Consider the following 27,673-nt stretch of genomic DNA (forward strand, 5'->3'; position numbering starts at 1 on the left):
ATGGCTGCGCTACGTCGACTATTGTTCGGCTTTTTAGTGGCAGCATTATGCATTGCATCGGGCTTTGCGCAAGATAAGAAGTGGGAGGACATTGCCACTTCAATGCAAGATCTCCTTGACGCCATACGCGCTTCTCATGAAGATTATCTCGCCGACTCAGGCTCGAAGCTTGGCCGGAGAGATGCTGGGGTCAAGTTCGGCCGGTCGAGTTATTGGCGACCATTGGCGCCATCCCAGCGGCCATCATCGGCAGAAGATTTCTCAGACCAGTTGTCGCAGCTTGTGTCGAGCCTTGGGAGCTCACTGGAAGAGTTGATCCAGTTGCTAGCCTCGCACTTTGACATCGACGCGTCGCACCTTAGGCCAGAGACATCGCGGTCGGCCATTCTCCCTATCACACTCTGGACAACACAGGCCCCTTCTACAGCATCCTCAGCTAGCCACGGCGCTGTGACAACGAAAACCGGCGGCACAACCTCCCAGACGCGGGCAGTATCATCCTCCACGGCCTCGTCACCAATGGCGACTTCCACCTTCAACCCGCAAGCATCAGATCTCAACGTCGTTTACTATTCGCAGACGGATCTGACTCCAGTGATTTCCCTAGACCGAATCTGCGAGGACGACTCTGTCGATATGGTCATCATTGCCTTCGTCACCGCGCTCTTCAGTGGTGGAGGATACCCTGCCATGAACATGGCATCGAATTGCTGGGCACCCAACGCTGCACAACAAGCCGCCGGAGCCACCAAACTGCTGGATTGTGTGGGAGATGGTTTCGCCAACAAGGTTGCTAGGTGTCAGAACAAGGGCAAGAAAGTCCTGCTCAGCCTCGGCGGATACTATGGTTATCTGAGCATGGCGGACGAAAGCAGGGCCGTCGAGGCCGCACATATGCTCTGGAATCTGTTCCTGGGAGGCTCTGATCCCAATTCGCAACCTCTCCGACCCTACGGGAACGTCGTTCTGGACGGTATAGATATCGGTAAGCCCAGAAGCTAGCGGTGGCAGAAGAAGAACTAGCATCACTGCTTCACCCCTTATATCTGTTGCATTGTTCATTGCGTCAGGGTGTGACCAGAGTTTACTGACCCAGATTCTGTTCCAGACAACGAAACTCCATCCGACTCATCCCTTCTGCCAATATTAGCTTCAACGCTCCGCCAGCTCTTCGCCAGTGACTCTTCGAAACCATACTACCTGTCCGCGGCACCACAATGCCCAAGACCCGATGCATCGATCCCCGTGCCCCAGCTGCTGAACTACATCGACTTCTTCAGCGTCCAGTTCTACAACAACCCATCCTGCCAATTGAGCAGCACAGATCAAGGATTCTTCACGTCACTCCAGGCCTGGTCGGACGACTTACTCGCCCTGGACGGGGCCACGGTCACGCCCACCGGCTCAGGAACTCACCCCCCGGGTTCCCGAGACCTCACGGACGTGAGAGAACACAGCATGCGCATCCGGCCCAAACGCCAACCACTTACCGGCCCCTCATCCAGCTTCGTCAATACCCACAACGGAATCACCGCGCCGCGTCTGCTGATCGGCACCCCGGCCTTCCCCGGCGCAGGCAGCGGCTTCGTCGACGTCGCCACGTACAAGGGGATCCTGCAGCGCGTCAAGACCCTGGCGTTGCCGAATTTGGCCGGCGCCATCTTCTGGGATGGCGCGTATCAGGAAGTCACTGGGCAAGTGATCGATGGCAGTGGTCTGAATACCACGTTTGCCCAGGTGGTCAAGAACGTGTTGGGTTGAAAGGAAAAGAGTCTTTTGCGAGACATCACCACGAGACGAGTGCCGGAGCTTCGATAGAAGTCGAATATACATCAACTGCGAGGATCTCAGGCATGGGAACATGATCAGATGGTAGACTAAGATTTGTGTTCTTTGGACGGGGTCTCCGCCCCGTCAGGGACAGCCCTCAATCCCATATGTATGTACCGACCGACCTACCACCGTTGCATCCCAAAGAAGGCTGGATACCCTATACATGATACGCAAACACGGGTCGGTGGTCTCAATGATCAGACAGTGCTCAAATATAAGCGTAGGCGTATATTATATGCACCACCAGAAACTCCTGCGCTTTTCGACTCCCATCATCAAGCATTGGGACCGTACCTGGACATCCAAACACCCATGCCAGCAACATATACACCATGCGCGGAATCGATCTTGTAGTTAACGGCAAATAACTGAACAGCTTCACAAAAAGCTTTTTGGACTTGCAGGGTCCAAATCATAGCTTATTGAAAGGAGAAGCTATGATTGCGGGCCAGGCGGCATCGTAATCAGCGGCCAGCCCGTAGGACCCGGACCATCGAAGTAATGGCCTGGCGAGAAATTCATCATTGGATCGTCACCGCCGCCGCCGCTTCCGAGGCCAAGTCCATTTTGAGTCTGCGACGGTGTTGGGTAGCTGACGTACATGCTACCTGAATTGTTGAGCAGCGAGGCCAAGGACGTCGGAATCGACTGAACCGGAGAAGCGAGCGTGGCCAGTCCATTCGCAGGGGAGATGGCGAAGGCGGGATAGATTGGCGTTATAGGATTTACTGCTGCTACTGGTGTTGTCCGTCCTTGATGTTGTCCTGGGTTCATTTGTTGCGGCTGTGGTAGGAATGGAAGCGACAGAGGCCATTGCTGCTGTGGCGGGTGAGGGGTGGACGGGGACTGTGGCTGACTTTGCGTCCGAACCTGGGCGTGCATGAAGATGGGCTGAGGGAGGGTCTTCTCATGCCGCGAATGCGAATGCGAATTCGTGACATCCAGACTCGGTTTATGGTTGGACGGTTCGATCTTGTGCTGTTGCAGTGAAATGCCGGATCCGTTGATAGGAACGAAGGTTTGTGGATGTAAACTGTTCGGAGGTTTGGGAGCCGCATCGACCATGAGTCTTCGGTATTCTTCCTCAAGAGCTTGGACGCGAGGCTGGAACAGTCGCTGCAGATGGTTGCCGGTCCCTGTGAGACAGTGTCAGTTGGAGTTTCTCCTTTTTTGCCCCCGTCGGTCATTTATCCAGAGACTCGACCAGTTTTGACTTACTCAATACTAAATCCGCATAGGCCATGAGGGAGATCCAACCTTTCAGCTCGTTCCTCATGGCCTCGAATTGTTCCATGGTCAGCAACGTCTTCCGCTGCCTGTAGACATGCAGTGTAATGCCGAAGCCGGTGGCATAGGCCAAGGTCGAGTGCCATGTAAAGTCCACGCCCTTGTACTTGCTTGAGAGGATGTGGAAGGTCTGTAAGAGCCGCTTGGCCGACTTGTGGCATATGTCCAGGTGCCGGTCCATCACTTCAGGATCGTCGCTCGTGCAACAGACTGGGTGATGGAGGTTCAGCTGGTATTCTGCTGCCCATGTCTCCATGAGATGAGTGGCCACGGTCAAATTGACATGCTTGTTTTCACCTTTGATCGACTCATCCCAGTCTTGCCTCCACGCAATGATCTTCGCGTTTAGGGCGCTCACGGTGCGCAGGTAATCTGCCGCAGGCTTCCTCACAGAGATTATGTTATTATGAAGCTCTGTGAGCAACGGAAGAAGCTTCGCAAGGTGAATACAAGGCCAGAAATCGCAATGACCTGACAGCCGCGAAGCAATGCCTTCCTTGGACAATTCCGAGTCCTTGAGCGGTTTGGGAAGAGGAAGGTCGATATGCTGGAACTGCCATGGCGCCGGCAAACCCACCCTGCAGCCGGTGGTCACACAAATACCCAAAATGGAGTGGAACACCCTCTTTCGGAGTTCCTTTGAAAGCGCGTCTCTCTCGCCCTCGGGAAGGCGGATCTTGTCAGGATCCCGGTGGTATTCCAGTTCAATGGCCCGCACGAGGACTTTGTGGCTGTATGTCCACGATACACCGGGCTTTGGAAGATTGCGGAAATGCAAGATGATCAACGCCATGGCTTGCATCGAAGCAAGTGACCGGTCGTGCCATAACTCCCGGTATGACCCTAAGGCGTAGTGTAAATAACGATGCGAGTCCTCGAATTTCTCAGCCGAATGATAATGATTTCGCACCGCCGTCTGGTGGGCAATGATGGCAAACACCATGACCACCTGCACCCGCTCGGCCGTCGTCGTCAGGGTCGGCTGGTCGTAGAATTTTTGTACCAGTTCCAAGAAACTGGGTCGATGGACGATTGGGACATATTGCGACATGATCACGAGAAAATGATTGGCATCACGCACGGCTTCTTCTCTGAGAGGTAATTTCGGGTCTTCTACCCGTTGGTATCCGGCGATTGTGTTGGTGATGGATGTCCTGGAAAGATTGAACCTGTTTCTCGTGGTTGGCGGGTATTCCCTCATCATTTCACATTCCCAGTCCGCTATATCAATGGTCCCGTCCATGATGTCGACCATCGAACCCTTGACGGGACCAGAGCGCAGTGGTTCCGAGTGATCTGGCGCCGGCCAACCGACATAGCGTGCATCAGGGACAGACGCTGTAGGATGTGGCGTGACAACAGGAGGAGACTCCTTTGGCGTCACGGGCACGGCATCTTTCACATCGACTCGCTGCAAAGGCCCGTATCGATGCTGGTATGCAACCAACTGCTCTCTCAAGAAAAGTAGCTCGTTCTCCGCGCGATTGATCTCGCCTCTTTCCCTGGCTTGTCCAGTGACACGGTCGGTGGTGTAGCAGCGGAGGCCCTTTTGTCGACAGGGTTGGCAAGCCATAGGGTCTGTGTCGCATTTCATCTTTCTTTCTTTACATCGATCGCAGGCCTGCCCCGTCCGGGAGGTGGCGGCGAGCTTTTTGCGCACAGCATCGCTGTATTGCGCAGGCTCTTCGGGGAGGGTCTTGATCCGTTTCGAGGGAGGGCCACGCTCAACGGAGGGAGACGACCGTTTCATAGGAGGAGTATCCATCGAATGGGAACGGCGGTAATGAGGGACGCAAAATGTTCGTCGGGCTGAGAAGGAATGGCAGCATTCAGAGCTAGTGGCAAGTACCGTGAAACCCAAGAAAGGTGCCCCGGATGGGAGGCGCGCAAGATGTGCATATCGAATCTGATTTTTCGATTTATTAGTCTTGAAGATCGCAGGATCTTAGGACCAACTGCGGCTGCGGCTGCGGCTGCGGAATCCCCCACGCACCACTTCGGGGGGAGGTATCCGAAGGGGACGGGGAAGGGCTTTACCCAATGATCTCCCCTAAAGTAATCGTGGGCGGCACATAGTGGTCGGCGTTGGGTGGCGTTGGGCCGTAAGATAGCCTAGAGGAGGCTAGAGGAGCCCAAAGGGGGGTCACCTGGAGAGTCCTTTTGGGCAACCGTTTTATAAGAGCAGGCACCCCATGCCCATAAGCCAGTTTTGAGTATCGGCACTCCCTAGGCCTCTTGACACAACTGAGGGTGATGACACTGACTGCAAAGCTAAAGTTGTCTTACTTGTATTGTCTCTCAGCAGCGTTCTCATCGTCAGGTAACTACAGGGCTTTGTACATCAAATCCTTAACCCCTCTGTGGGTGCCACGGGGGCCATGGGTGGGTGGCGCCACTGCAATGGCCCGCGGAGAAGGAATTGTATCTGCGCTGCACGTGACCGTGAACTGCCTCTTGGCATCAGTTCCACTTCAAGTTGAACTTCAGCCTTGAAGCTCGAATCCCATGTTCGCTCTCGCGTCATTCGAATTCGACATCAACGACGTCCGTATCGCAGCAAACCGGTTAATGGATGACTGTAAGCCGCGGTTTCATCGTTTGTTAACACTATGCCTTTTCTGTCCGTTCAGGCAATCATTTCCAGCATCTCATTGAAAGTTGGCGCGTGCCGTTGGTAGGTCAAATGTCTCGAAATGCGCTCATTCAAGCACGATAGTCCCGGGGCCCGGCGAAAGACGCCACATCATCTTCCGTCCGCTACCAATACGCCGCAATGGTCGAGTCAACCCCATAAGCCTGGTCCAGATGCACATCGACGTGACGCGACGTCTCTGTTTGTCGAAGACCGCAAAGGAGACCGCCAAAATCTAGCTTATGGGTCATTAGATCGCTATGCTGTTCCGCGATACCGAGCCTGTGGAGGTGGTGCTGTCCTGGGTCTCGGTCCAAAGTATCGCATTACTCGGCGGACGGAAACGCGGTATGAAGTGGAAAACGTGGAGCTTGATTCAACGCGAAGGACACGGAGGCAGTCTCTTCTCTCAAATATGGTCAACGACGATTCAGCGACTGTCAGACCTATTCCAGCCGCGAACAATCTGGATGATCTACAAAAGGGCTTCCTGAGATTCGAGCACGGACACTCAAGGAAAAGGAAGAGGACTGGCACGCGGCTTGACGAAGGTCTCTCAGAGTCAGAGGGAGAATCCTCCACGAGCTTGGATCCTGAAAACACTTCAGAAACAGAAGATCCTTTCGAAACGTTCAAAAAAGACCCTGTCCATCAACGGCACATGGAGCTCTCGAGAGCCACCGTAGAAACCCCGCAGGATTTCAGAGTCTGGCTCGCTTTCATTGACTATCAGCAGACATCTTTTGGCTATGAACACGGCTCTCGAGGTCTCGGCATGACATCAGGTCGAAGCCTCATCGACCTGAGATTGTCCCTCTACGAGCAAGCGCTATCCCACGTAAAAGATCCTGAAGGCCGCCAGACCCTCATCCTGGGTATGATGCAAGAAGGGAGCAAGATCTGGGACGCGGAAAAACAGGCTTCTCAGTGGCGAACTTTCCTCAACAAGGACTCCTCCTTTGATCTTTGGATTCTATACCTGAATTTCATGCAGAGCAACCAAGTCAGGTTTACATTCGAAACCTGTCTGGGGATATACAAGACATGTCTCAAGAATTTCCAGGATGTGGAGGTAGAACGCAGAAGAGATTCACACTGTATCTACCTTCTTCTGCGCTGTACCCTGTACCTATGGCAGTCCGGCTTCACCGAACAGGCCGTCGGAATCTGGCAAGCTCTTTTCGAGTACAATCTATTTCGTCCCCAGAATTCAACGTCGGAGGAACCCCTTGAATCTTTTCACCAGTTCTGGGCGAGTGAGGTCGCACGAATTGGCGAAGAAGGGGCTACTGGCTGGAGCTCCATGACGAGTGCAGAACTTGATGCAAAGTCCGACAAACAGAACCCTCATACGCCTACACTCGATTTTGCCGCCTGGGGAGCAGCTGAAAATGATCTGGGCCGTTGTGCAGGATTGCCAGCCCGTTCTTTGGATGACGTGAGTGAAGCAGATCCGTATCGAGTTCTTCTCTTTGCAGACATCAAGGACTTTCTGTTCACGCCCGGTACCCAAGAAGGCTTGAGGATGCTTCAAGACGCCTTTTTGCTCTTTGCCGGTCTTCCTGCGCTCTCTACACTTCCAGAGACTCGCAATTGGAAGGGAGATCCATTTGTTTACGACCACTCTTACTCTGTACCGGACTGGCGAATGTCTATCGAGCGGCATGGGGATCAATTCCATATGCGAGAATCTTTCTCTGGAGGCAACTCCTCGTCCCCTCTTGGTGACTTGTCACGCCCACGAACACTAGCAGAATTGCATCTTGACTTTGTACGCCGGTTTCTTCTGCAAGCGTCCACAAGTCCGCGTCGTGGAGGGTGTGACGAGTCACTTGCTGGCTACGCCATTGCTATGGAAGCTTGTCTGGACCTGAAATCTGCCAAAAAGCAGGCCAAAGTGTTCCTCAAGCAAAATCCTGATAGTCTCCCTCTTTACAACACATATGCCGTTCTCGAGTATCGACTAGGCAACTTCGAAGCTGCGGAGCGGGTGTGGTCCACCGCAACATCCATGCGTGCCTCTCTTGGACCAGACGCTGAGAACGCAGTCTCTCCCCTCTGGCGTGCTTGGGTATACTCGTACATGACTCGCAACAGGTATCATGAGGCAGAGGTATTGTTGGGTATGTTGACGGACAGGCAAGTTGACGTAAGCAAGTTACAAACCGTTGTACCGGGCGACCATGCACAGTCAATTGCCATACGGATCAAGACTGAACAATACCTCCAAAATCAATTCGAATCACTCCTCTCCAAGCTTGATACCCGGCTGCTCCCAGACCTGGTCGATGTCTTGGCCCTTCAACGGTACCTCACTCGAGGGTTGAGTCCAGAGGCTGCCTTGGAAATATATGAGCACTGCTTGGAAGCGATTGTGGGAAGAGGGGCCTGGGATACTGCTGGGGTAGAAGCAATTCATGAGAACCGGGCCCGTCTCCTCCACTCTCATGCAACAACGTTTGGCAAGCCTTATAAGCCCAAAGAGTTCTGCCTGGTATTGACTGAGTCGGTTCGAGCGTTCCCTGACAATAGTTTTCTTCTAATGTTGCAACACCACTATGCCCAAAAGTCCGGGCTTTTCGACAGGTTGCGCCAGGCCGACTCTCGCGCTCAAGCCACGCAGCGAAATCACCGGGTAACTGACAGTGTCATACCCTGCATCTTCGGTCTCTCAACGGAGCTGGGCAGACCTTCTTATGCGGGAAGTACGAACCACAGCATCCGCTCTGCTTTCAGAAGAGCCACTGACCAGTCGGAGGTGGGTTATCATTGTGTGTTCGTCTGGAAGGCATACATGATGTGGGAACTTTCTGTTGTTTCGGGCGAAAAGAGCGACATCGGACAAAGAATGACAGCCGCCGAAGCCAAGAAGCGTCACGGTCTCCAGATGGTGACAGATGTGTTCTATTCTTCGTTGCGGGCATGTCCTTGGTCCAAAGAGCTGTACATGCTGGCATTTACTCAGCAGACTCTTAGGAACAGCCTGGGCCATCAGGGCCTCAAGCAGGTCTACGAAAGCATGCAAGATCGGGGCCTGAGGCTCCACGTGGATTTATCAGAGCAATTCTAATACCATCCATATAATTTACACGGAGTATATCATCGAACACGCTCTTCCACAACTGGTCGACCACCACTTATTGACGACTACTGCTATGTACTATGTACTATGCTCTGTATACCTCTACTGTGTAGTTGCTGGTGCAAGGCTGTCGACACCCGATTCATATGCCTTGATTCATGTCCGATACATGACTCGAGACTTGGCGCTAGTTATGTCCGAGATAAACTCCGGGCAACTTTCCTCCCGGCTCCAAAACTTTTTTCGGCGGCGGGAACTTTCTGTTGTCGGCAACTTGAACTGCGACATTCATACGAGGCGAGTTCTTGCAACATCCGGCGACTGGCAACGTTCACAACCTCCTGGTCAGACATTTCACATGGCGCGGGACGTATCCTCTCGCAATTGATGAACTTATAATCCTCCCCTTCGCAGCATCCACGGCTGCCATGACCTCTGCCTTCGCCGCGCAGTTGCGCACGATCGCTGCAAACTCTACCAATGAATTAGACTTGCGTGCCCGTCGAGAGGCACATGCCGAATCCCTCATTTTCGACCGAGTGATCGCTGTCAAACAGGACTGGGAGACAATATACCAAATATGCGTGGAAGGGTTTCAAGAGCTGTGTTTGTTGGACACCAGGCTTCGCGAATTCGAACACAATCTCTACAGTCCGCAGTCCAAAGATCAGGACAGGGAGCAGATGAGCAAGTCACAGAATGAGGCTCTGGGGCTTGTTCTCGAGCGCTGTTTGTCACTGCTCGGATCCAAAGTCCTGCTGCGTCCAGGAATCAGGGCTGTGGAGTGGCTGGTCAGGAGATTCCGAGTCCATGTCTACGACACCGGCGCTCTTCTTGCGACATTTCTTCCCTACCACGAGGCACCTGTCTTTCGAAATGTTTTGAGTATCATTCCCGCAAACAAGATCACCAACGAGTGGAAGTTCCTCGGGCCATATCACAAGATCGCGGCCAATGTACCCCGACATGCAGTTGTGTATACCGCCGTCCACAATGATGCATTTTTCTCGTTCCTGAACAACCATACTATTCGCGTCTGTCAAGATGGAGCGGATCACCCTCAACTTATGCGCTTCTGGGGCAGCGTCGTCATCGAAGCCATCAGTGGCAGGTTGAACCAAGTCAAGAGCGGGAGAAAAGAGGTCCAGAGGCAACGGTTGGAAGATGCTCTCTTGAAGATTCTACCTGTTCTGAGCGAAGGTCTTGAGATCCATGACTGTCACGAAATGACTCTCACATGCTTCACGATTGCGCTTGTGCTGGCAAGCAACTCGGACCTTGAAGATCGTGTGATAGACTCAATCACCAGGGACGTTGCGCCTTTCCTCACGAACAGCGCCATTGACACACCCACAGCCCTGGCCTGTCTGTGCGTTTTGGACTCGAAAAAAAGCGAACGCAAAGTCACTAGAGACGTGCTCGAGGTCTTGTTGAAAATACGCCATCTGGACGCCCACTTGCTTGAGCTTCGGGGGAAGGTGCCTGTAGATGGATTCTGCGAATCACTGGTCAATTCGGCGCTCGCGGGTCTGAAAGAGTCCAATATATCATCTAGGTTCGCTTTCGTGGAGATGTTATTCGATATGAGTCCCAAGCTCGTGGAACCAGCAACTACATCACGCTGCCTCGCCGCCCTGCTGCGGAGACTGCCGAAAGCCACTGCAGCAAGACCATTGGAGTCTGCAATCAGAGAAAGAATAATTCGAATCCTACAGAGACTGAACGACACGCCTACCTTTTCTTCCGCTTTATCCCATGCAGTGACCCTGGCTGGCATGGCATCGGCGGATGTCGAGTCTCTCATTGAGGGAACTATTGAGGCGGTGGAAGGCCCAAAACTTCTCGAGCCGGCTCCGATGGATATTGACAAGGTTGGAGGTCTATCAGAGTCTGATGATGATTCCATTGACTCTATGTTGGCTGCTCTGCCCAGCGAACCTACCGAATCGTCATTCCTGACCCACAAGCGCGATCCATTGTTCGATCAGCTCCTTCAGGTTTTTGGGCTCTGTTACAGGAAAGAGTCTGCCATGAAGAAATTTGAGGGACTGACAGTCTGGCGACAGCAAATCGACAAGCCTTCCGATCTCCTTACGAGTTTTCTATTGAGACTTGCTTGTAGCGCCAGTTCCTACTCACAACGCTCCGCAGCTCTACATTTCCTGTCCAAACTTCTCGAACGAGGGTCTCGACAAGACACTCAGTTACTCATACCATACTTGGCTCTTTTACTCGCCGAGCCCGCCCAGTCGATACGGCGAGCTGCATCTGCTTGCCTCCTTACTGTTCAGAAATGCATTGACAAAAGTCTTGATGGAGGCAACGACCATGAGAAGGACCAGGACACGCTATATGACGCTGTGGCGATGACGAACGTCAAGCGAGTGCCTTCGTCTCAAGCCAAAAAGCTCCTTACACAAATATTTCTGCCTCACTTGGAAGAATGTATCCTCGATGCCTCTCACATCCGCAGGGTCTTGGAGAATGCTATTGACAGTCAGTCACGCTCCTCCTCGGTCGGCTCAAAGGTGGTCAATGTCGAGTTGAAGAAATCATTGAAGCAAGATCTCTTCGAGCTGTTGACCGGCTGTGCCTTGGGTAACCCTCTGCTCAAGGTGCAATCAGGCGTTGTGGACCTCCTCATTGGGGTTCCGAAAGTCGGCAGTACCAGCACAAGTAAAGTGCTCCAACCGCTTCTCCGACAATGGGCATCGCTAGGGGAAGACGACGCCGCTTCTTCTGCGGCTTCGGAAGGTTTCAGTGTGGCGCAGATAGATTCGACGTTAGTGCGGCTGATCAATGCCCATGACAAGGAAGGAGTCCAACACGTTCTCGAGACTCTTGACCGAGAGAAATCGACTCTCAGACCTGACCTCGTCAGGGCCATTTTTGAGCGGATTGCCACGATCTGGAAAGACATACGACATGACTCCCAGATTACAGCAGCGACAATGCTTTTCGATATGTCTTTCTCCGATAATGAGGCTATCGCAGCCGGAAGCCAGCAAGTCCTGCGTTCTGCTACCCTCGCGACTGATGTTCTTGCCACCTTACTCGACCACGCATGCTCTGGACTTGCTCAGATGCAAATTGAGGTACCACCGAAGAAACGACGGAGGGTCAGCCACGGTCGCGAAAGCATACCGGAAGACATGGTTGTTCAATTGGACGTTGCCGATTCCAGATTGTCTCTGGCGCTCGAGCTGGTCGAAGATTCAAAACCAGAGACACACCCTCAGCTGCTGGGGAGTCTGTTTGAAATGCTGATCAACCTGAGAAGACTTAAGGAGAAAAGCACGGCCGAATCTCCTTATCTACTCACCCTGTGTCTGGGTAGCATTTTGGCCATTGTCGACAAGGCACGAGAAGCACGGAAACCCAACATCGACATGTCGAGTATTCGTGCTGATCTCGTTACCGATTGTGTTCGATCAACGGAGAATCCACAAGTCCAGGCCACGGCTCTGCTGCTGTTGGCCTCTCTGGCCTCGATAGCCCCAGATCGCATCTTGCACACCGTCATGCCTATCTTCACATTCATGGGCACCGGTATTCTGTCAAGGGATGATGAGCGGTCGGTCTATGTTATCAATCAAGCAATCGACCAAATCATTCCTCCTCTGGTAGGCACCCTCAAAAGGCAAGATGCCAACAATCTAGTCCACGCCACGTCCAGTCTACTATCGAGTTTCGTCACCGCTTTCGATCATATCCCACAACATCGACGGGTTGCGTTCTACACGAGACTGTTGGACCGGCTTGGAGCCAATGATTTTGCCTTTGCAATCATTGCTTTACTCGCAACCAGAAGGCCTCAAGAGGATACGTCGTCCTTCTTGTCAGTCCTGACTGCAGGCCTACCTGCGACGTCTCAGCTCTTGACGCATCGAAAGATCCTTGCGCTGACCCGAGACATCTTCAGCAACCGTCCCCACAATGCAGAGCCGCTCCTGGATATTACCAAATCGACCAAAGCCGACAAGAAAGAACATGCTGCTGTGGTTCTGCTCGAGACGGCGTCCAAGTTACTTGAGACGAAGGGGTTGAAAGCACAAGTGAAGAAACTTCGGAAGGTCGATGAAACTGATGCCGAAGCGTTCTGGGCGGAATACAAGATCTGCTTGCAGGATGTGCTGGTCATGCTCAAGAACCAGAGGGGCCATCAATCATCTCTGGCTTCCTCCACAAGGAAATGTCTTACTGCACTGCTCGGACTGCCTTCGCTTGCCGAGCTCCTGCGTATCATGCCGACCCTTCTCGGAGAGATGGAGCATGTGGAGGATCAGGAGCTGCCTCCTCTCGCACTAAGGATTCTGGCCGCCCAATTCCAGCATAATCCCGCCAAAGACAGCAAGACTCAGACCGAAGCCATGAACTTCCTACCGACAGTCGAGTCCATCATCCGGACAACCTCAGATGAAACATTCCGACAGGCGGCCATCGCTGCCCTAGACCGGATCGTGGAGGTATATGGACGCAAGAGCCCAGAAACAATATTGTCGGCCTCAACAACCCTGATCGGCGGAGATCATGGCTTGAGTTCCAAAGATTCAAGGACACAAATCATGTCATTGCTCTGCGTGGCATCCATGATGGAAGTCCTCAAGGAAGCGGCGGTCCCGATCGTGCCTCAAGCGATGCCTAAAGTCCTTGGTCTTCTGAAGCAGAGTCTTGGAGAAGACAGCAGGAACGAAGAACTGCATAACGCAAGTTTCACGCTGATTTCGTCCTTCCTGTCCCACGTGCCATTCATGGTCTCGGACGAGAACGTGATAGAGATCTTAGGGCTTTCATACTACTCGTGTCTAGCCGACATGGATGCTTCGTCCAAGGAGTCCCGAATGGAGACTCTGACCCTCCTCGCTCAGAAAGTCGACTTGAACACAATCGCGACGAGTCTGACTGAGGCGTGGAAAGCCGTGTCAGCCAACAACGACGTCGACGTCAGAGCTGTCACCGAATACTTGGATCTCCTGTCCCAGGCCATCGAGCACAATTCCAAATCCAACGTCGTGCGTGCGGCAGAGACCATATCCACATTCATGCTACAGATTTTGGATCTGCGCCATCTGTCTTTGACTTTGCCAAGCGGCACTTCTGGTCCAGAAACCAAGATGTCTCTCGAGGACATCGACGCCATCGAATCAAAATTGCACGCCGTCAGCATCACCTTCATCTACAAGCTGAACGACTCGGCGTTCCGTCCTCTATTCGAGACCTGGGTCGACTGGGCACTGAAAGCACCCGACCTGGCCGCTTCTGGGGTAGAGTACACCGACGCAGCAAAGACCGCACGACAGACAAGTCTGTTCAACCTGGGCCGCCATTTCTTCGCCACACTCAAGAGCATCGTAACCTCGTACGCCAGTTACATTCTCGATGCTGCCAACGAAGTCCTCCGACGCATGGTTGAGTCCAACAAACCTGGTCATCGAACTGGGTCTGGTAATGGGTCTGGGGCTGGAACTGGTAGTACTCCTACTACTACTACCATCCCAGACGAAACACTCACCCTATACAAATCGACCCTATCACTCCTCTCAACAGCCATGCTCCACGACGCAGACACCTTCTTCGCTGCACCGTCTCATTTCTCACCCCTATCTTCCCTGCTCATATCGCAACTCACACTGGCATCGTCCTCGAAGTCATCCAAGATGAAACCAATACGTCTGGCTGTGTTCAGTCATGTCATTCCGACCATTGTGGCTCTTGCGACTGCCACCGTCGACACCCCTGCGCACCACCACGCCCTGAACCACGGACTGTGTCAGTTGCGTCACAACCCGTCGGCCGGGGTCCGGTTGGCTGCGATCCGGACGCATCTCGCGCTCACGCAGGCCGAAGACGTCGGCGAGGAGTGGGTCAACAATGTCGTCGTCGGGACGAGTACGGAAGGCGTCGGCGGCAGTGGTGAGACCATGGTCTATGTCAATGAGAGTCTGGAGGACGATGATGAGGAAGTGGAGAACGATGTAAGGAAGTGGGTGAGGTTGGTGCGGGAAATGGTTGGCGAGGATGTTTTTGAGGTGTAGATGTGCCATCCAAGTTAGGTTCCGGTTGAGATCTGAATGGGTTTGTACTTATGGGCGTTCGGCTTGACATCAGTAGTTGACCAGCACCGTTGTCATAATGAATACTCTTTAGACTGTTCATCTCTTTTCATATCGACTCTTGGGTCTTCAGGCTGGTGACAGACAGACGGATAAGACGCTTTCCTCGATTTCATCAATGTGCACTATTTAGAATTACAAGAGAGAGCATCTGTCAACACATCTTCGAGTTTCTCGCTCCTTAAAGACATCTTCCTCTCCATGGACCATCCATGCTTTGCTTGACTTTTGGCTTCCCATCCCAGACTTTCAATCTGCAGTTACAGTTTGCAGTATCCACAACTGTACACAGTTACAATGCCATATATTATCTATGGTGATCCTATTTGGTAGGTATAGTCGAGGATTATCAGGAATATAGGCAGTGTGGCGATGCTACGGAGTATACAAGACTGAATATACTTTTGGAGTTATCACATGAATAGACATAAGACAGACTACTCAGTAATATCCACTCGGCAGCTCTCCATTGTGAACGATAAACATGACCGCGATTTGATTATCAACCTGGCTTTGTTTTCCTTTTGTTTTCTTTCATTCATGTTGTTACTGACCTTGCAAGATAATCATGATACGATTCCACGCCGTCAAGTACAAAGACCGAGTTCAGGCAAAAAGCATACTGCATACATGTTATCATCTAACTGTCGCCCGAATACAAACCGAGACCAATACCCAAATAGAAAGAAAAACTAGACTTCGTCCCAAGCACTCTCTTTTCCTACCTTCCCCCTTCTCATCTTGACGCCTCTGCATTCTAGTCTGCACGCGTCTCGTTCCATAGTGCCGGTCGATATTCAACCGCCAAAAATTCAAACACGCATCCGAGCTGAGAGGTCCAATCCCAACCATAACAAGAGGAAAACCAGCACACTCGACATAGCTCGACATGCTCGGTCCAGAAATGAAACAGGCACAAAAGGACAAAAGACGAAACATTACCAAGCGCCACCTTAGGGATGAAACCACAGCGAGATATCGAAAATGACAGCCAAAAATCAAATGCACCTGCTCAGATATAGAACATAGTCTTCTTCAGATCCTCGTGAATATGAAGATTGAATGCATGCTGACCCGCCTCATACGGGATTCTGTTGACAGGACTGTAGACGTTCCGCACATAACATCGAGCCCGATCGGCCGCCAGATCCGCATAGTACGCCGCCGGACAGACGCCGACGGACCGGGTGGCTCGACCGAACAGATAGCACAGATTATGCGTCATGCGGGCGATCTGGTTTTGGTCAAACGAAGTCTCGTTCTCGAGGATCACGTAGTGCGTGGGCCGCGCCGTGCCTTGAATGGCCTTCTGGCTGATCAGGAAGAAATCCTTGTTCTCTCCGTACGTTATGTGGCTGTTGACGAGGGTACCTGGGAGGGGATTGTGGTTGTAAGAGGCATTATTCCGTCTCGGGATCCCGCCGTGTCCGATAAGAAGACTGTCATTTTGTGCGTTGTCCACGGGAAATAGACGGGTGTGGTGCCGCTTGACGGCACAGATCAAGATGATGGGCGGCATCTTGAAGTTGTTGGTCCGACTCGGCATGCGCAGTTGTTCCAACAACTGGCTCACTCCCGCTCGGATGGCTGGCAGTTCCATCGTCTTGCACATTTCGAACTGGCCCTCTGAGAGCCCGTCCCTGTAGACGATGATCTTGTCGGGAACTTTGGAGTTGCGGCTGTAGTAGTCGTGGAGTCGTTCGTAGACCATTTTGGCGAGATGGACTACTCTTTCGTTGGATTCCTTTTGGCCGTCCTTCTGCACGTCGTTGACGTGCAGACTTGCGGGCCACTGGGCGAATTCCTCGTCCACGCTACCCACCACGGCAGCCACGCTCGGGGCTCCTTTCATGGCTGTCGAGCCTGGGTGCGTGACATCGATGCCTAGGAGCATTGTGGCGTTGGTGAGGATCGGTGCTTTTGCGTTTGCGTCGAGTGCCTGGTTGACTGCTGAAAAGTCCATCTTCAGATTCACCTTCATGGTCAGATTGCCGAGGAAGTCCTGCGTGCTCCTGGGGACGTTACTGCTCTTCGAGTTTTCCCAAAACCGTACGTGGCAAATGGTCGATATGCCAACATCTTGATCTCCGGCACGTTTAATGGCACTGTAGAGCTCCGCATCATTACTCGGGAGGACGAGGACCACGAGTCGGAGCTTGTGTCTCGCTTTCAGATCTATGAGGACCTTCCTGATTGCCTCGTGTTGCTGCCGAATGCCTGCTTCGTCATGCGCTTTTGCAATTTGTGTTCGCCCCAGTGAGCGCTGGTGGTTATCAAGCCCGACGAGTTGCGCATGTGTCATGCCCACCTTCTTTAATTGTTCCATTAGGCCATTTCCAAAGGCTGTCATTGAGTCTCGGCTGCATGCATGGCCATTCGTGAGAGTGAGTTCAATGTAAGTCCAATTGAAGCTGCTGGCAGGTTTGAAAAATGATCTGTCCTTGAGATTCCAGGCGCCATATTTCATCGCAACGTCACCAGGGTTAGATCGTTTCTCCGGAAGAATATTGGTCTGGGTACTTCGAAGATCACGATGCTGACGGTACCTGAGACTTGGATGATCAAGCTTGACGATTGGCACTCGTACCAGCTGGGCAGCAAGGTCAAAATCAAACTGGCGGGCACCTGATTGATCACCAGTGGAAGTGAAAAACACATCCCGCCCGCCCGGTAGGATCATGTCTCTGTTTCTTATTGGGTTTCTGATGCCTGCTTTGGGCTTTTCCGTGACATTTCGATTCACTTGGCCAGGGATGACTTCAAGACAAGATGCTGGGACGGTCTTCTGGAAAGCCCCATCTCCGAGGACCACAACGATGTCTTCGGAACGCTGATTGACTGCCGAGGCTGGATACTGAGCTTGAAAGTGGTTGGCAACGGTTTGGTTTGACTGTGAGCCTGGATAGATCATAGGGCAGTTTCTTGGGAATGGCACCTGATTCGGTGGGCGTGTGTTGGCGAGATTTGTGACTCTACCAATCAAGTTATCGCTTCCACCGCGGTAATTTGTCCTGACACGGATGCCTCTCAGAAAGTCGATGAGGGAGTATCTCATCAATGGATCCCATGACGAACCTTGAGGGTAGTAGCCCGTCTTCCAGACGTCGATCAGTGCCTGCAGGTTGTTTGAACTTGTTCGCTGGTAGAACAGTGCCGTTGCGGTGTCGATGTTGAGATAGAGCTGGCCACATTGTGAGATCACTGCCCGCACACTCCTAGCATAGCCTGCGATAGCATCCAATCCAGCCTTTGGTTTGGGCTGCAAAGGTTTCCCGGTATCGGAATTGGGCTGATCGCCAGTGACTCTCATGATTCCATAGAATTTGTTCCCATTGATGGTCGTTAAGGATGCATCCTGCATGGCCCCCTGGGGTGTCAGGCTAGCAAAGCATTTTCGGTAAGGTCTGTAGCTGAAGATCGTGTTGAGAGCTCTGATGGTCGCTTCCTTACTCTGATAGTTTGCCGCATTGACGTTGGGAGTGTTTGTGCTGAGAAATTCCATGAGCTGAGTCAAGGAGAGAATGGCAGGGCCTTCCAGAGTGACTTCAAAGACTTCGCAGTCATTACTTGGTCCACGTTGATACTCGTCGAAATATTCAATCGTTATTGTGTGCGAGTTCTTATCGCCTCTGATCTTGTCAGTGCTGATAACCTCGGTGCCGTAGTCTGTAGCGAGGGGTTTGCCGATATTGAGATGCTGTAAGTGCTGCATGACTAGCCATACAATCCTCCTCTGCTTCGCACGACCAATACCAGCGTCAGTGATTGTAGCATCGCCTGCTGGGTTTGGTGCTGGAGGTCCTTCGCCTTTCCCCTTCGTCTGTAGCTTCTTGGCTGGGTTGGCTGTCGTGCCGCTCTCTTCTCTGCTGAGCTTTCGAAATCTCAATTCGTATCGATAGAGCTCTCGAAACTTCCCGAGTTTGATTTCGAAATAATTTGCAAGCAAAGACGGACTTGAAGCAAGGTTGAGGCTGGCCATGGGTTGACTGAGGTCCGGTATTTGAGGTTGTGTATTCTGTCGGGGGAAGAATGAAGTAGCCGTAGGTGTCAGACTAGAAGACGTAGCAGCAGGCGCCGAGCCTCTACCACGACCCCTGTCCCTGCCCCAGGAGGGATTGTAGCGACTCATTTTCACGAGCTTTGCGAGGATGATTGGGGACCAAGAGTGAGACATAGACAGAAAAAGATTTCCCGCTAAATAGCAAGGAGGGACATCAACAACTGTGCGTTTTCCAAGTGTTTGTAGTATAGTATCAAGCTGTTACCGAGGTCGGTTTGCAGGTTGTTGAAGCCATGTTTGAGCTCAGGACTGGCCGACAATCGCGCAGAAGTCAATGACAGCAAAGAGAACATTTTCGTGGTTATGGACCAACAAACAGACAAAAGTAAAGCTGCAAACAGATCAGTGTAACAATCGAGACAGATCTCGATCCGGGCAACCAATGTAGTATGAAGGTGCGTCAGAGCTTGTGGGCGTTTGCAACTTACTTCATACGCAAGCCACAATGGCACGAAGGACAGGGAAGGAGCAAATTGTGATAGGGTCAAAACAGCGCACGACTGTATTGTCGGCCCTCAGTCAAGAAAGGTCGCCCATGAAGAAAACCCAAACCGGCAATGCTGATAATGTAGTAAAATACTTACAGTTCCCTCCCAATACATTCCTGTGGTGTTGAAGCTGCTTGACCTTGTGGTCCACAGGTTATTAGAGCAGTCAAGCGAGCCGACCGGATCCTGCATCCACTGCAATCGAGCATCCACGACGATCCCGTCGCCATGGCCATGAATGAGACGATAGTCTTCGCATTCTCTTGGAGCGCCATTTGGGCGAGGTGGAGGGAGCCACTCAAGACCGAGTCCATCATCAATATCACAGGCTCCCCTCCTAGGCTCCTCACAGGATAGCAAAAGCGAAAGCGTGTCGTTAGATGTCTGGTTAATTGTTCCCATCTCCTATGATTTGAGTATGAATTGCCTGCCACTTCTCATTCAAGGGGTTGTAGTCCTCGCTGCGACTGAAGGTAACCAGCTCCCAGTTCCGTCAACAGGAAGATTGGTGACCGCGTCTGGAAGGTCGCTGGCTGAAGTGTAAATTAGGAGACATTTGCAGGCATTATACCTTACCTATTGGAGAGTTACCTAATTTGTACTAGTGCCGCCCGCCAAGCACCTTTGGTCCGGCCGAGGTTCGTCCATGTCATACAAGGCTGAGCAGTTCAGGAGACGTAGAAGGCGATGAGCACCACACAAAACAATGAACGTCGGACTTTGAATACATTGCCTGTCAGGCGTAACTGCGTTGACTTCGTTCAAACATCTAATGCTCTCAGGTTCATGCACAGTTTTGTCAACCATTAACAGCGTCTATTAATCGGCGACCGGCTCAACTCCTCGTACTCCGAGTCTGTCTCGTACGCCGTCCTGGCAGCTCGACCGTTTCTTTGGCGCTCGTTGGTTTCGCTGCAGAGGATGTCTTAAGTCCTCTGCCTCTGCCCTTCTCAGCCCCTTTAGCATTTGGTCGCTCCTTAAAAGGTGATGATGAAGCCGCGGCCTCCGTCATCTCCACGTCAGCTCCGTTGATTCCCACACCACCGTTTTCTGTCACATCGTCCTCGTGCGCACGAACTTCATGTTCGGAACCCTCCGAGACATTTGCCTCATCTGTCTCATCACCTCGCTCGCTATGAAGCTCGCTTTGTAGGGTGTCACCCTCATCCCCTTCCTCATCAACATCAGACTTGATTCTAGCACTCTTTTTCCGCTCGGAGGCTGTACGGCTCGTCATTTCGTCCATCTTCGCCATCTCAACATCGTCATCTTCACTATCGGCCTCGGCGTACGAAACAGCGTTCGAGATGCGCGCACTCTTTCGAGACGGCATCTCTGGACTCGCAGGCTCGCTGCTTCTTTGTTTGGGTTTCGAGGTCTTTCTGAGCGGGAGCGTCGATTTCTTGGGCTTTTTGGTCACCTTCTTCCGGTCCACACCGACCCCGTCATCATCCAAGCCGATAGCCTCACTCTTTCTCTTCTTCTCCCCACCTGCAGCCTTCCTGGTGGAATGGCTGGCACCTTTCAATTCCTTGATGTAAGTCCTAACCAGTTTCTCAAGACCTGTCGCAACGTCTTCTGGTAAGTAGTTTTTCTCGGCAATCTCTTGAGCAGCTTCATGGCTCGGTAGAGCCTTGAATAACGAGCGTGGCAAAGTCACGTTGCCCGGCCAGGTCTGCAGGAGGTTGACCCCCTTTGCATGTGCAGGCATGAGGTCCGCATAGTTCCGTATGACAGCCTGAGAAAGATCACTAAGCACGTACAACCGCTCACTGGCCTCTTCGGTTCCCGTGATCCCATCTCTCGCGCCTTTGACGCGCTGTGCGATGTGGAAGATGAGGGACAAATTATCCTCTGTGGAGACCGCGAACAGGTAGAATATGATGTACTTGGAGAAGTCTAGCAGCTCCCCGTCGAAGTCCTCGCTCTCTTGACTTGGATAGTCGGGATGGTGAGCCAAGAGGCTCAGGAGACGAGCGAAAATCGACTCCATGACATTTTGGTGCAACTTCTTGTCGGCGGATTTAACCTGCAGTTGCTGCCGCGCAAAAAACTGCACCCGTCCTTTGATCCAATTCACAACAGACGTGCGAAGTTCGATGTCGGGTTCAAAGGCGAGGAGGAAGAGAGGGGTAAACCATCGATGAGCGAGTCGATTGTGTCCGAGGTACTTTTTCAGGGCATTGACGAATCCTGTCCGCACTGGATTGGGTGGATTGATCATGATCATAGCTATCGAGATGAACGTGGAAGCGTCGACAAACTCCTCGCACTTTCGCTTGTGACTGCATAGCTTGAGTATGAAGTGCGCAGCAACTAGCCTCAGACGATTCTTCTGAGCAGAAGGCGTGTCTCTTGATGGAGCTACTTCGCCTTCATTCCTGATTAGTGCAATGAGGTAGTCGAAGGCATCCTTGGCCGACTTTGCGAATCCGTCGTCGTCAGACTTCTCGTCTTGCGCGCGACAACGGTTAACGAGGATCTTCAAAGCCAGTTCTTTGGATTGGATTTCGTCGTCGGGCAGCTCGTCCCAGGCGTTGGGATCGTTTTGAGAGCCAGATGAGCGGTTTCTCTCTAGGACGTTTGAAGTGACAAGTTGAATCGCGTCCGCGTGCAGATTTGCAATAGCGGGAGCAAGCAAACACACCTGGGATATCGTAGCTAAGCGTGCAAGAAAATGTGGAGAGTCCGGTTCGCAATCCTTCAGGGCCTTCGATAGCATATCTTTGGCGTACATCTCCTTCTTGTCCGCGATCAGGAGAATTATGGAGACGGCATGTTTTGCGGCCCGAGGTGACTTGGAAAACAAGGCAAAGTGCGTCAGTGAAGTGAGGAACTTCCGCTCTGCTGGCACATCTGCAGGATACTTTCGGGCAAATCCCGCACATGCTCTCAGCGTCTCGGCCATACCAGGCTCCTCCGCTTTCGTGGAGGAGGGTGCATTCTCTTCGAGCTCTCTGCACAGTGACTGGATGTGGGATTTGAGAACTTCCGGGTGGCCGGCTGATATCTCTTTGAGGACTTCATGAGCAACCTCTCCAAGACCAGCTTCATCACTTCGAGATATTTCCATTATTGTAGGAACATGACTCCGGTTATAGACGATCAAGGCACACCGATACAGGATCGGCTGCAGGGTATCGAGAAGAGACTGCGAACTGGCCGGGCCCTCACGAATGCGCTTGCCGAGCTCTTTGATTGCCTTGATGACCGTCCGGTAATCGTGCTCCGGGCCCATGGCAAACCTGATCAGCTGGTACCAACGGCGATTATGCTGCTTTGCAAACTTCCATAGATCAGTTGCAACGACCGTCGAGTCCGGAAAGGTCTTGGAGAGGTGATCGATATAGCGAGTGAGTCGGTCTTTGATTGTCGTTTCATCGCGGTCATTTTCAACCACTCCCCCGTTATACTCCTCACATGCTTGGAGGAAAACTGTCATGGCTTTACTCATTTGGACTTGCCGAGTCTGAAATTTGAAGAAGACCAGGCGGGACTTCGTATCTAGGCTTTGCACCAATGTGAGTATCCGGCGCGTTCTGATGGCGTCTGGATCAGAAGCTGAACCCTCGGACGAATTGTCCTCCTTGTCCTTAGCACGCGGCTTCTGACTCTCAGTGCGAGATGTGTGCACTTTGATTGGAGGAAATGACAGCGGCAGTAAGCTTTCATACAAAGCCTTGTCGAGTGCTGCATGGACATGCAAGTCATTGGTGTAGTAGGCGCGGAGTAAGCGATCGGGAATGTCACCAACGGCCGCCTTGACGACCTCAACACCGTTTTCGACATCTCTTGATGCAACTCCCCAGATACGAGCGAGCAGGTCTATCGCCTCCTGTCTGACATCATTCTTGCGATCAGTGACTCGTTCCACCATCGTCGCGAGCACCGTTCCAGGCTTGGATAGACCACCGTCCGCAGCAAGCGTGTTCAAAATGCCATGATAACTAAAAGCGTGGACAGATTGGATTGTGACCAGGCGAACGCGTTCATCAGGATCTCGGAGCATTTGAGCAAAGCCTGCGAGCAAGTCCAGCAATTCTCGGTCATTGAGTCCAATAGCCCCAGCCGAAGTCAAGAGAATCCGAGAGGCAGCTACGGCCCACGCTTCACGAACACCTGGGGCTCTGTCGTTTCGACGGCCGAAGAATGCCGAATATGCTGAAGCATGCACGGTGGCAAATGGTTTCGGCGAAGCAGGCGCCAATAGGGGGTTAGTGGTTTGTGGAGCCGGCTCTGCCTCCTCCAGAGAAGGCAAAGGGAAGACGGCCGGGTCTAAAGTATTTGAAGGAGGGAGCCCCGCAATGCCTATGCCGGCTGTCATGTCGCCAATGGTCTCCGTTGCAAGTCGGCGCAAGGCTGGTGAGTCTGCAGAGAATTCTGCTTCGACCTGAGGAATGACGTTCAGAAGCACATCTGGACAAGCTCTCCACAACTCTCGCAAGAGACGATGAGCTTTCCGCAAATCTGCCAGCCCTTCGTGCTCGTCGTCCGAGTCACCAAGGTCCGACATTCGTCGATGCGAGGATTTGGACAAGGGGGCTGCGGTCGTTGCAGCTGTCGCATCGACAATGATTGTCCCGAAATAGTGTGTAATCTGTGCCGTCATCTTTTCCGGACAGGTGGTGCAAAGGGATTTCGCCATGTTATACGCCGGCGGGTACTCCTTCAGAAGCAACGTAGCCTGCTTGGTGTCTTGAATTCCTCGCTTTCTACCCTTTGTGATGTGATCCTGAGCATTTCTGGCATCAACCCGCATGAACTGAGAAATAATGATGTCGGTGACCTCTTGGGGCAGAGGCACTTCATCGACCACCGCAGCGAGGAGGTTCTTCAAATGGTATTCCACACTCTTGGAGACCTCGACTCCGGAAGTATTATTTCCAGACCCCGAGACGATATCAAACGCCGTGGTGAACAGGGAGATGATCAGATTCTCATGATTTGGTACGTCCGTGACCAACAGAATACTTTGCGACTCGGCGAGAGAAGTTAATATGTAGACATGCTGGGCGTTGTAGGCGTTCGTCGGATCCGCCAGAGCAGGGAGGATGGAATTGATCGTCACCGTAAAGATGTCCTAAGAACAGCGTCAGACGTATATCTCCACCTGTAGCCTGGGGCGCATTCTCACTTTGAGCTGGCCGACTTGGAATGGCGCATCGGGCGCGCAAATCTTGAGAACATCCACAATACAAGAGACCGTCCACGCTCGCACCCCTTTATCTTTATGCCCTAACAGATTCGGGTTGGCAAGGTCTTGCGCAAGAGTGGTGAACGATCGCGAATCGACTTCGTCAAGATCATAATTCCGTAGCTCAGCAGAAAGCTTCTGTAGTCTGGCAAGGAGTTCTGCAACAGGAATGGGTTTCCCAGCGCGCCAGGTAAGGGTCTCCCCGAACTGAAGACCAGGGATATTGTAGCCATTCTCTTTCTGCCCGACCTCCGTCGTGGCGGTCTGTCGTAGCCGGGTAGGCATCGTAAGGAGGAACTTCACCACATGATGGTCATTGCATATTGGCTGGCGCTGAGGATAGAAACGACTGAACTCATGAAATGCTGCAGAGGTTGGTGAAGCGCTGGTGAACGTATGATGGCGGCTTCGCAAAGTGGACAGAAAAGAGGAGGGTTGATTAAAGTTACCGTTCAAGTTGTTGGCTGAGGAGGACTTCAACGACGAAAACGCGTCCCGAACGCGTCAAAAATCGCCCGTCTCGCAGTGTGCACTATAAGATCCACTACTACCATGTCGAAGCAAGCCACACTGCCAATCGTGCCCACCAGCGATACATTTGTGTCATTCAATGCAGAGATATACTTGAGTAGGCATTTTTTGCAACGAGTGCTATTCTTTCTACTATCGCTTGCGAGAGCTGGAACTGCTGCACGCTTCTCCTCAAGCTCTGACGTCTGCCAATGCAACGAGTTCCTGGACAAACTTGAACCAAATGCCAACGACATCTCCCGTGCTAAGGATCTTCCACACATTCGAGCACGAGTAGCCTCCGCATCGTCTTCCATAATGCTTGCCTGACTGATTCATTGCTTTGTCTGGATAGACAACTCATCAAATTGGACCACGAGATCATCCTTCTCGCCATGCGGTGCCGGCTTTGCGGCGTAGGCACCGATCCAGCATTCCGTTTCCTTCGCGAGATCTGCCCACCATGTCACCTCCCTCAAGGGCGACTTCTGAGCATTGGGGTCCACGAGCCATACCCAAAGACTGCCGTCAGCTGCATTCTCCATCTCAACAGTTGCACCCTCGCTTGACTCCGAGACCAATGGTCTAAGACTCCAGTCCGACCAGTGGTCTTTGGCGACTGTGCTCACGTTCGGCTCCCCGTCCAAAAACTCGATCCCCGTCTTGACCCAGCGAACAGTGTCGGCTGTCTTGACGACAAGGCAGAGCCCACCCTGATCGTACTTGTCCTTCCAGTTGGCCCATACCGTAACCTGGGCACGCCTGAAAGAGCCCACCGTGGTGGTTTGATATATGATGGGTGCATTGAAGGAATGGGTGCAAGGGGGTTTGTCCCAAATGTCAGTACCTGGAGAACAGGTTATCTGGAACGCGCTCTCAAGGTTTGGGATTTGATGATTCAAATGAGCTTGGTGATATGTTGGTGCCATGTCTAGGGGGCGCCCTTCTCAGTTTGGCGATTTGCAGGCGAATATGCGTAACATGCGTGACACTGCGAATGCATGCGCTGAGGTAGACAAAACACTCTCGTTCCAAGATTGACAGCAGTACTCGAGCTCCGTGTTTATGTGTCCCTGATGATTATCTCCTGTGCACTGGCACGGGCGGATTTCTACGACCTTAGCAGAGGCTCTAACAGGTTGACCTGAAGAAGGAAACCTTGCCGCACTGCATCGGAACCCCAAACGAGAGTGGAGAGCGGTCCGCCCAACGAATATCCGAAGACTTTCGGCATCGCTGGTCGAGGGCTAGCTTGAAGTTGTAGACAGACTCCCTAGTACCTCAGGTAGGTATCTTTAGGAGGTAGGTATCCAAGATTTTAGTAGTAGGCGCAAGATTAGAAAATTGGTGATGATTCCCGTCATGATTACGTAGTACCGCCGTTGGCTTTATCTGATACAGGTTTCTCGCAAGACTAACCCATCTGCCGGCTGTGCCTGTCAACGTCTCGCAACAGTCCCCGAGATAGAAATCCTTGATAGCGCCATCTGACATGACGAGTCCTGCTGTGCCATCTTCCTCGCTTGTTGGTGGTCAGTGAGGGCTCAGATTTCATTGCGGAATCTTGACTACTACAGATACATGTAGGGGTGGTAAGTGGCTCGGCGAACAACACCAGAACATCAAAGACCGTCGTGAGTACCTAGGTAGATATCTACCTAGGTATCTACTTCCTTACGGACTACCCAGGGCATCTAAATGATAGCAATGTGTACAGGCATAGCCGACCCTTTATCCAAGTAATCCGCAGCAACCCCTGACGAAGGAAGTGCTATTATCATAGTCTTGCACCTGCGTCTCTTTCCTCAAGAACACAGCACGCGATTCTATCGACGTGCTGTGATGGGCACATCCTGCTGCAGCGTGGATGGCGCGAAACGAACAGTCGCCCGGAGTTCACTTCCAGCCAAATGCCAGCGAGGCAGGGCCGAGAATTCAACTGGGCAAATCTGGAAAATTTGTCCGCTCCCCAGCAACGATCTCGCATGTCGGCAGTTCAATGACCCTGATTCGTAGCTGTCATCGGTCGGTGTGGCATGAGTCTCGTGGATGAGTAGGACAAGAGGGTGTCAGGAGGACGTTCTTGCGCATGAGAGTTAAGAGCGCTGGCCATTCCTGGTCGGATCCTGCCGTGAGCGCCTGGTAGTAAGGAATGGTCGCAGCGGGCGATTGTCAGAGTAACGCCTCATACCTGGCCGCAGCAAACCTGAAAGGCACTGGCAAGTGCATGCAAGGGGTCGCCATTACGAGTTAACGATGAACGTGGCCCCTTGGCCTTGGGGCACGGGGCACCGACGTGGATGGGCCTAAGGAGACATCCATCGCTTCGCAAATCAGCCGTTCAGGGCCAAGAAGGCGGGCTGACCAGGCCCATGTAGCAAGCTGAGTGCTGAAACGTACCCAGAATACTCTGGCCTCGGGAAAATACGAGGCGATCTGGGCAGAGGATCTAGGGGGCCCCATAAAATGCTCCA

At 52.4% G+C, this 27,673-nt stretch overlaps 7 protein-coding genes across 7 annotated transcripts; 3 read left to right on the forward strand and 4 right to left on the reverse strand.

Annotated features, from left to right (window-relative positions):
* A1O1_07036 (uncharacterized protein) lies at nt 1–1,761 on the forward strand (the record flags this gene model as incomplete). Its single annotated transcript, XM_007727909.1, has 2 exons — nt 1–985; nt 1,109–1,761. 2 exons carry the CDS (start codon nt 1–3, stop codon nt 1,759–1,761), a joined length of 1,638 nt encoding a protein of 545 aa, XP_007726099.1.
* Nucleotides 1,762–2,268: 507 nt separating this feature from the next.
* Nucleotides 2,269–4,885, reverse strand: A1O1_07037 (uncharacterized protein; the record flags this gene model as incomplete). The annotated part of the gene is made up of 2 exons (XM_007727910.1): nt 2,269–2,969; nt 3,052–4,885. 2 exons carry the CDS (start codon nt 4,883–4,885, stop codon nt 2,269–2,271), a joined length of 2,535 nt encoding a protein of 844 aa, XP_007726100.1.
* A 928-nt stretch (nt 4,886–5,813) lies between these two features.
* A1O1_07038 (uncharacterized protein) lies at nt 5,814–8,822 on the forward strand (the record flags this gene model as incomplete). Its single annotated transcript, XM_007727911.1, has 1 exon — nt 5,814–8,822. The coding sequence occupies one exon, from the start codon at nt 5,814–5,816 to the stop codon at nt 8,820–8,822; it is 3,009 nt and encodes a 1,002-aa protein (XP_007726101.1).
* Nucleotides 8,823–9,262: 440 nt separating this feature from the next.
* A1O1_07039 (uncharacterized protein) lies at nt 9,263–14,869 on the forward strand (the record flags this gene model as incomplete). The annotated part of the gene is made up of 1 exon (XM_007727912.1): nt 9,263–14,869. The coding sequence occupies one exon, from the start codon at nt 9,263–9,265 to the stop codon at nt 14,867–14,869; it is 5,607 nt and encodes a 1,868-aa protein (XP_007726102.1).
* Nucleotides 14,870–15,959: 1,090 nt separating this feature from the next.
* A1O1_07040 (uncharacterized protein) lies at nt 15,960–19,076 on the reverse strand (the record flags this gene model as incomplete). Its single annotated transcript, XM_007727913.1, has 1 exon — nt 15,960–19,076. One exon carries the CDS (start codon nt 19,074–19,076, stop codon nt 15,960–15,962), a length of 3,117 nt encoding a protein of 1,038 aa, XP_007726103.1.
* A 1,254-nt stretch (nt 19,077–20,330) lies between these two features.
* Nucleotides 20,331–24,974, reverse strand: A1O1_07041 (uncharacterized protein; the record flags this gene model as incomplete). The annotated part of the gene is made up of 2 exons (XM_007727914.1): nt 20,331–24,575; nt 24,630–24,974. The coding sequence occupies 2 exons, from the start codon at nt 24,972–24,974 to the stop codon at nt 20,331–20,333; spliced, it is 4,590 nt and encodes a 1,529-aa protein (XP_007726104.1).
* A 560-nt stretch (nt 24,975–25,534) lies between these two features.
* Nucleotides 25,535–26,128, reverse strand: A1O1_07042 (uncharacterized protein; the record flags this gene model as incomplete). The annotated part of the gene is made up of 1 exon (XM_007727915.1): nt 25,535–26,128. One exon carries the CDS (start codon nt 26,126–26,128, stop codon nt 25,535–25,537), a length of 594 nt encoding a protein of 197 aa, XP_007726105.1.
* Nucleotides 26,129–27,673: the final 1,545 nt, after the last annotated feature.

Source organism: Capronia coronata (assembly GCF_000585585.1).
Source record: "Capronia coronata CBS 617.96 chromosome Unknown acBCG-supercont1.6, whole genome shotgun sequence".
In the NCBI taxonomy this organism is placed as follows: domain Eukaryota; kingdom Fungi; phylum Ascomycota; class Eurotiomycetes; order Chaetothyriales; family Herpotrichiellaceae; genus Capronia; species Capronia coronata.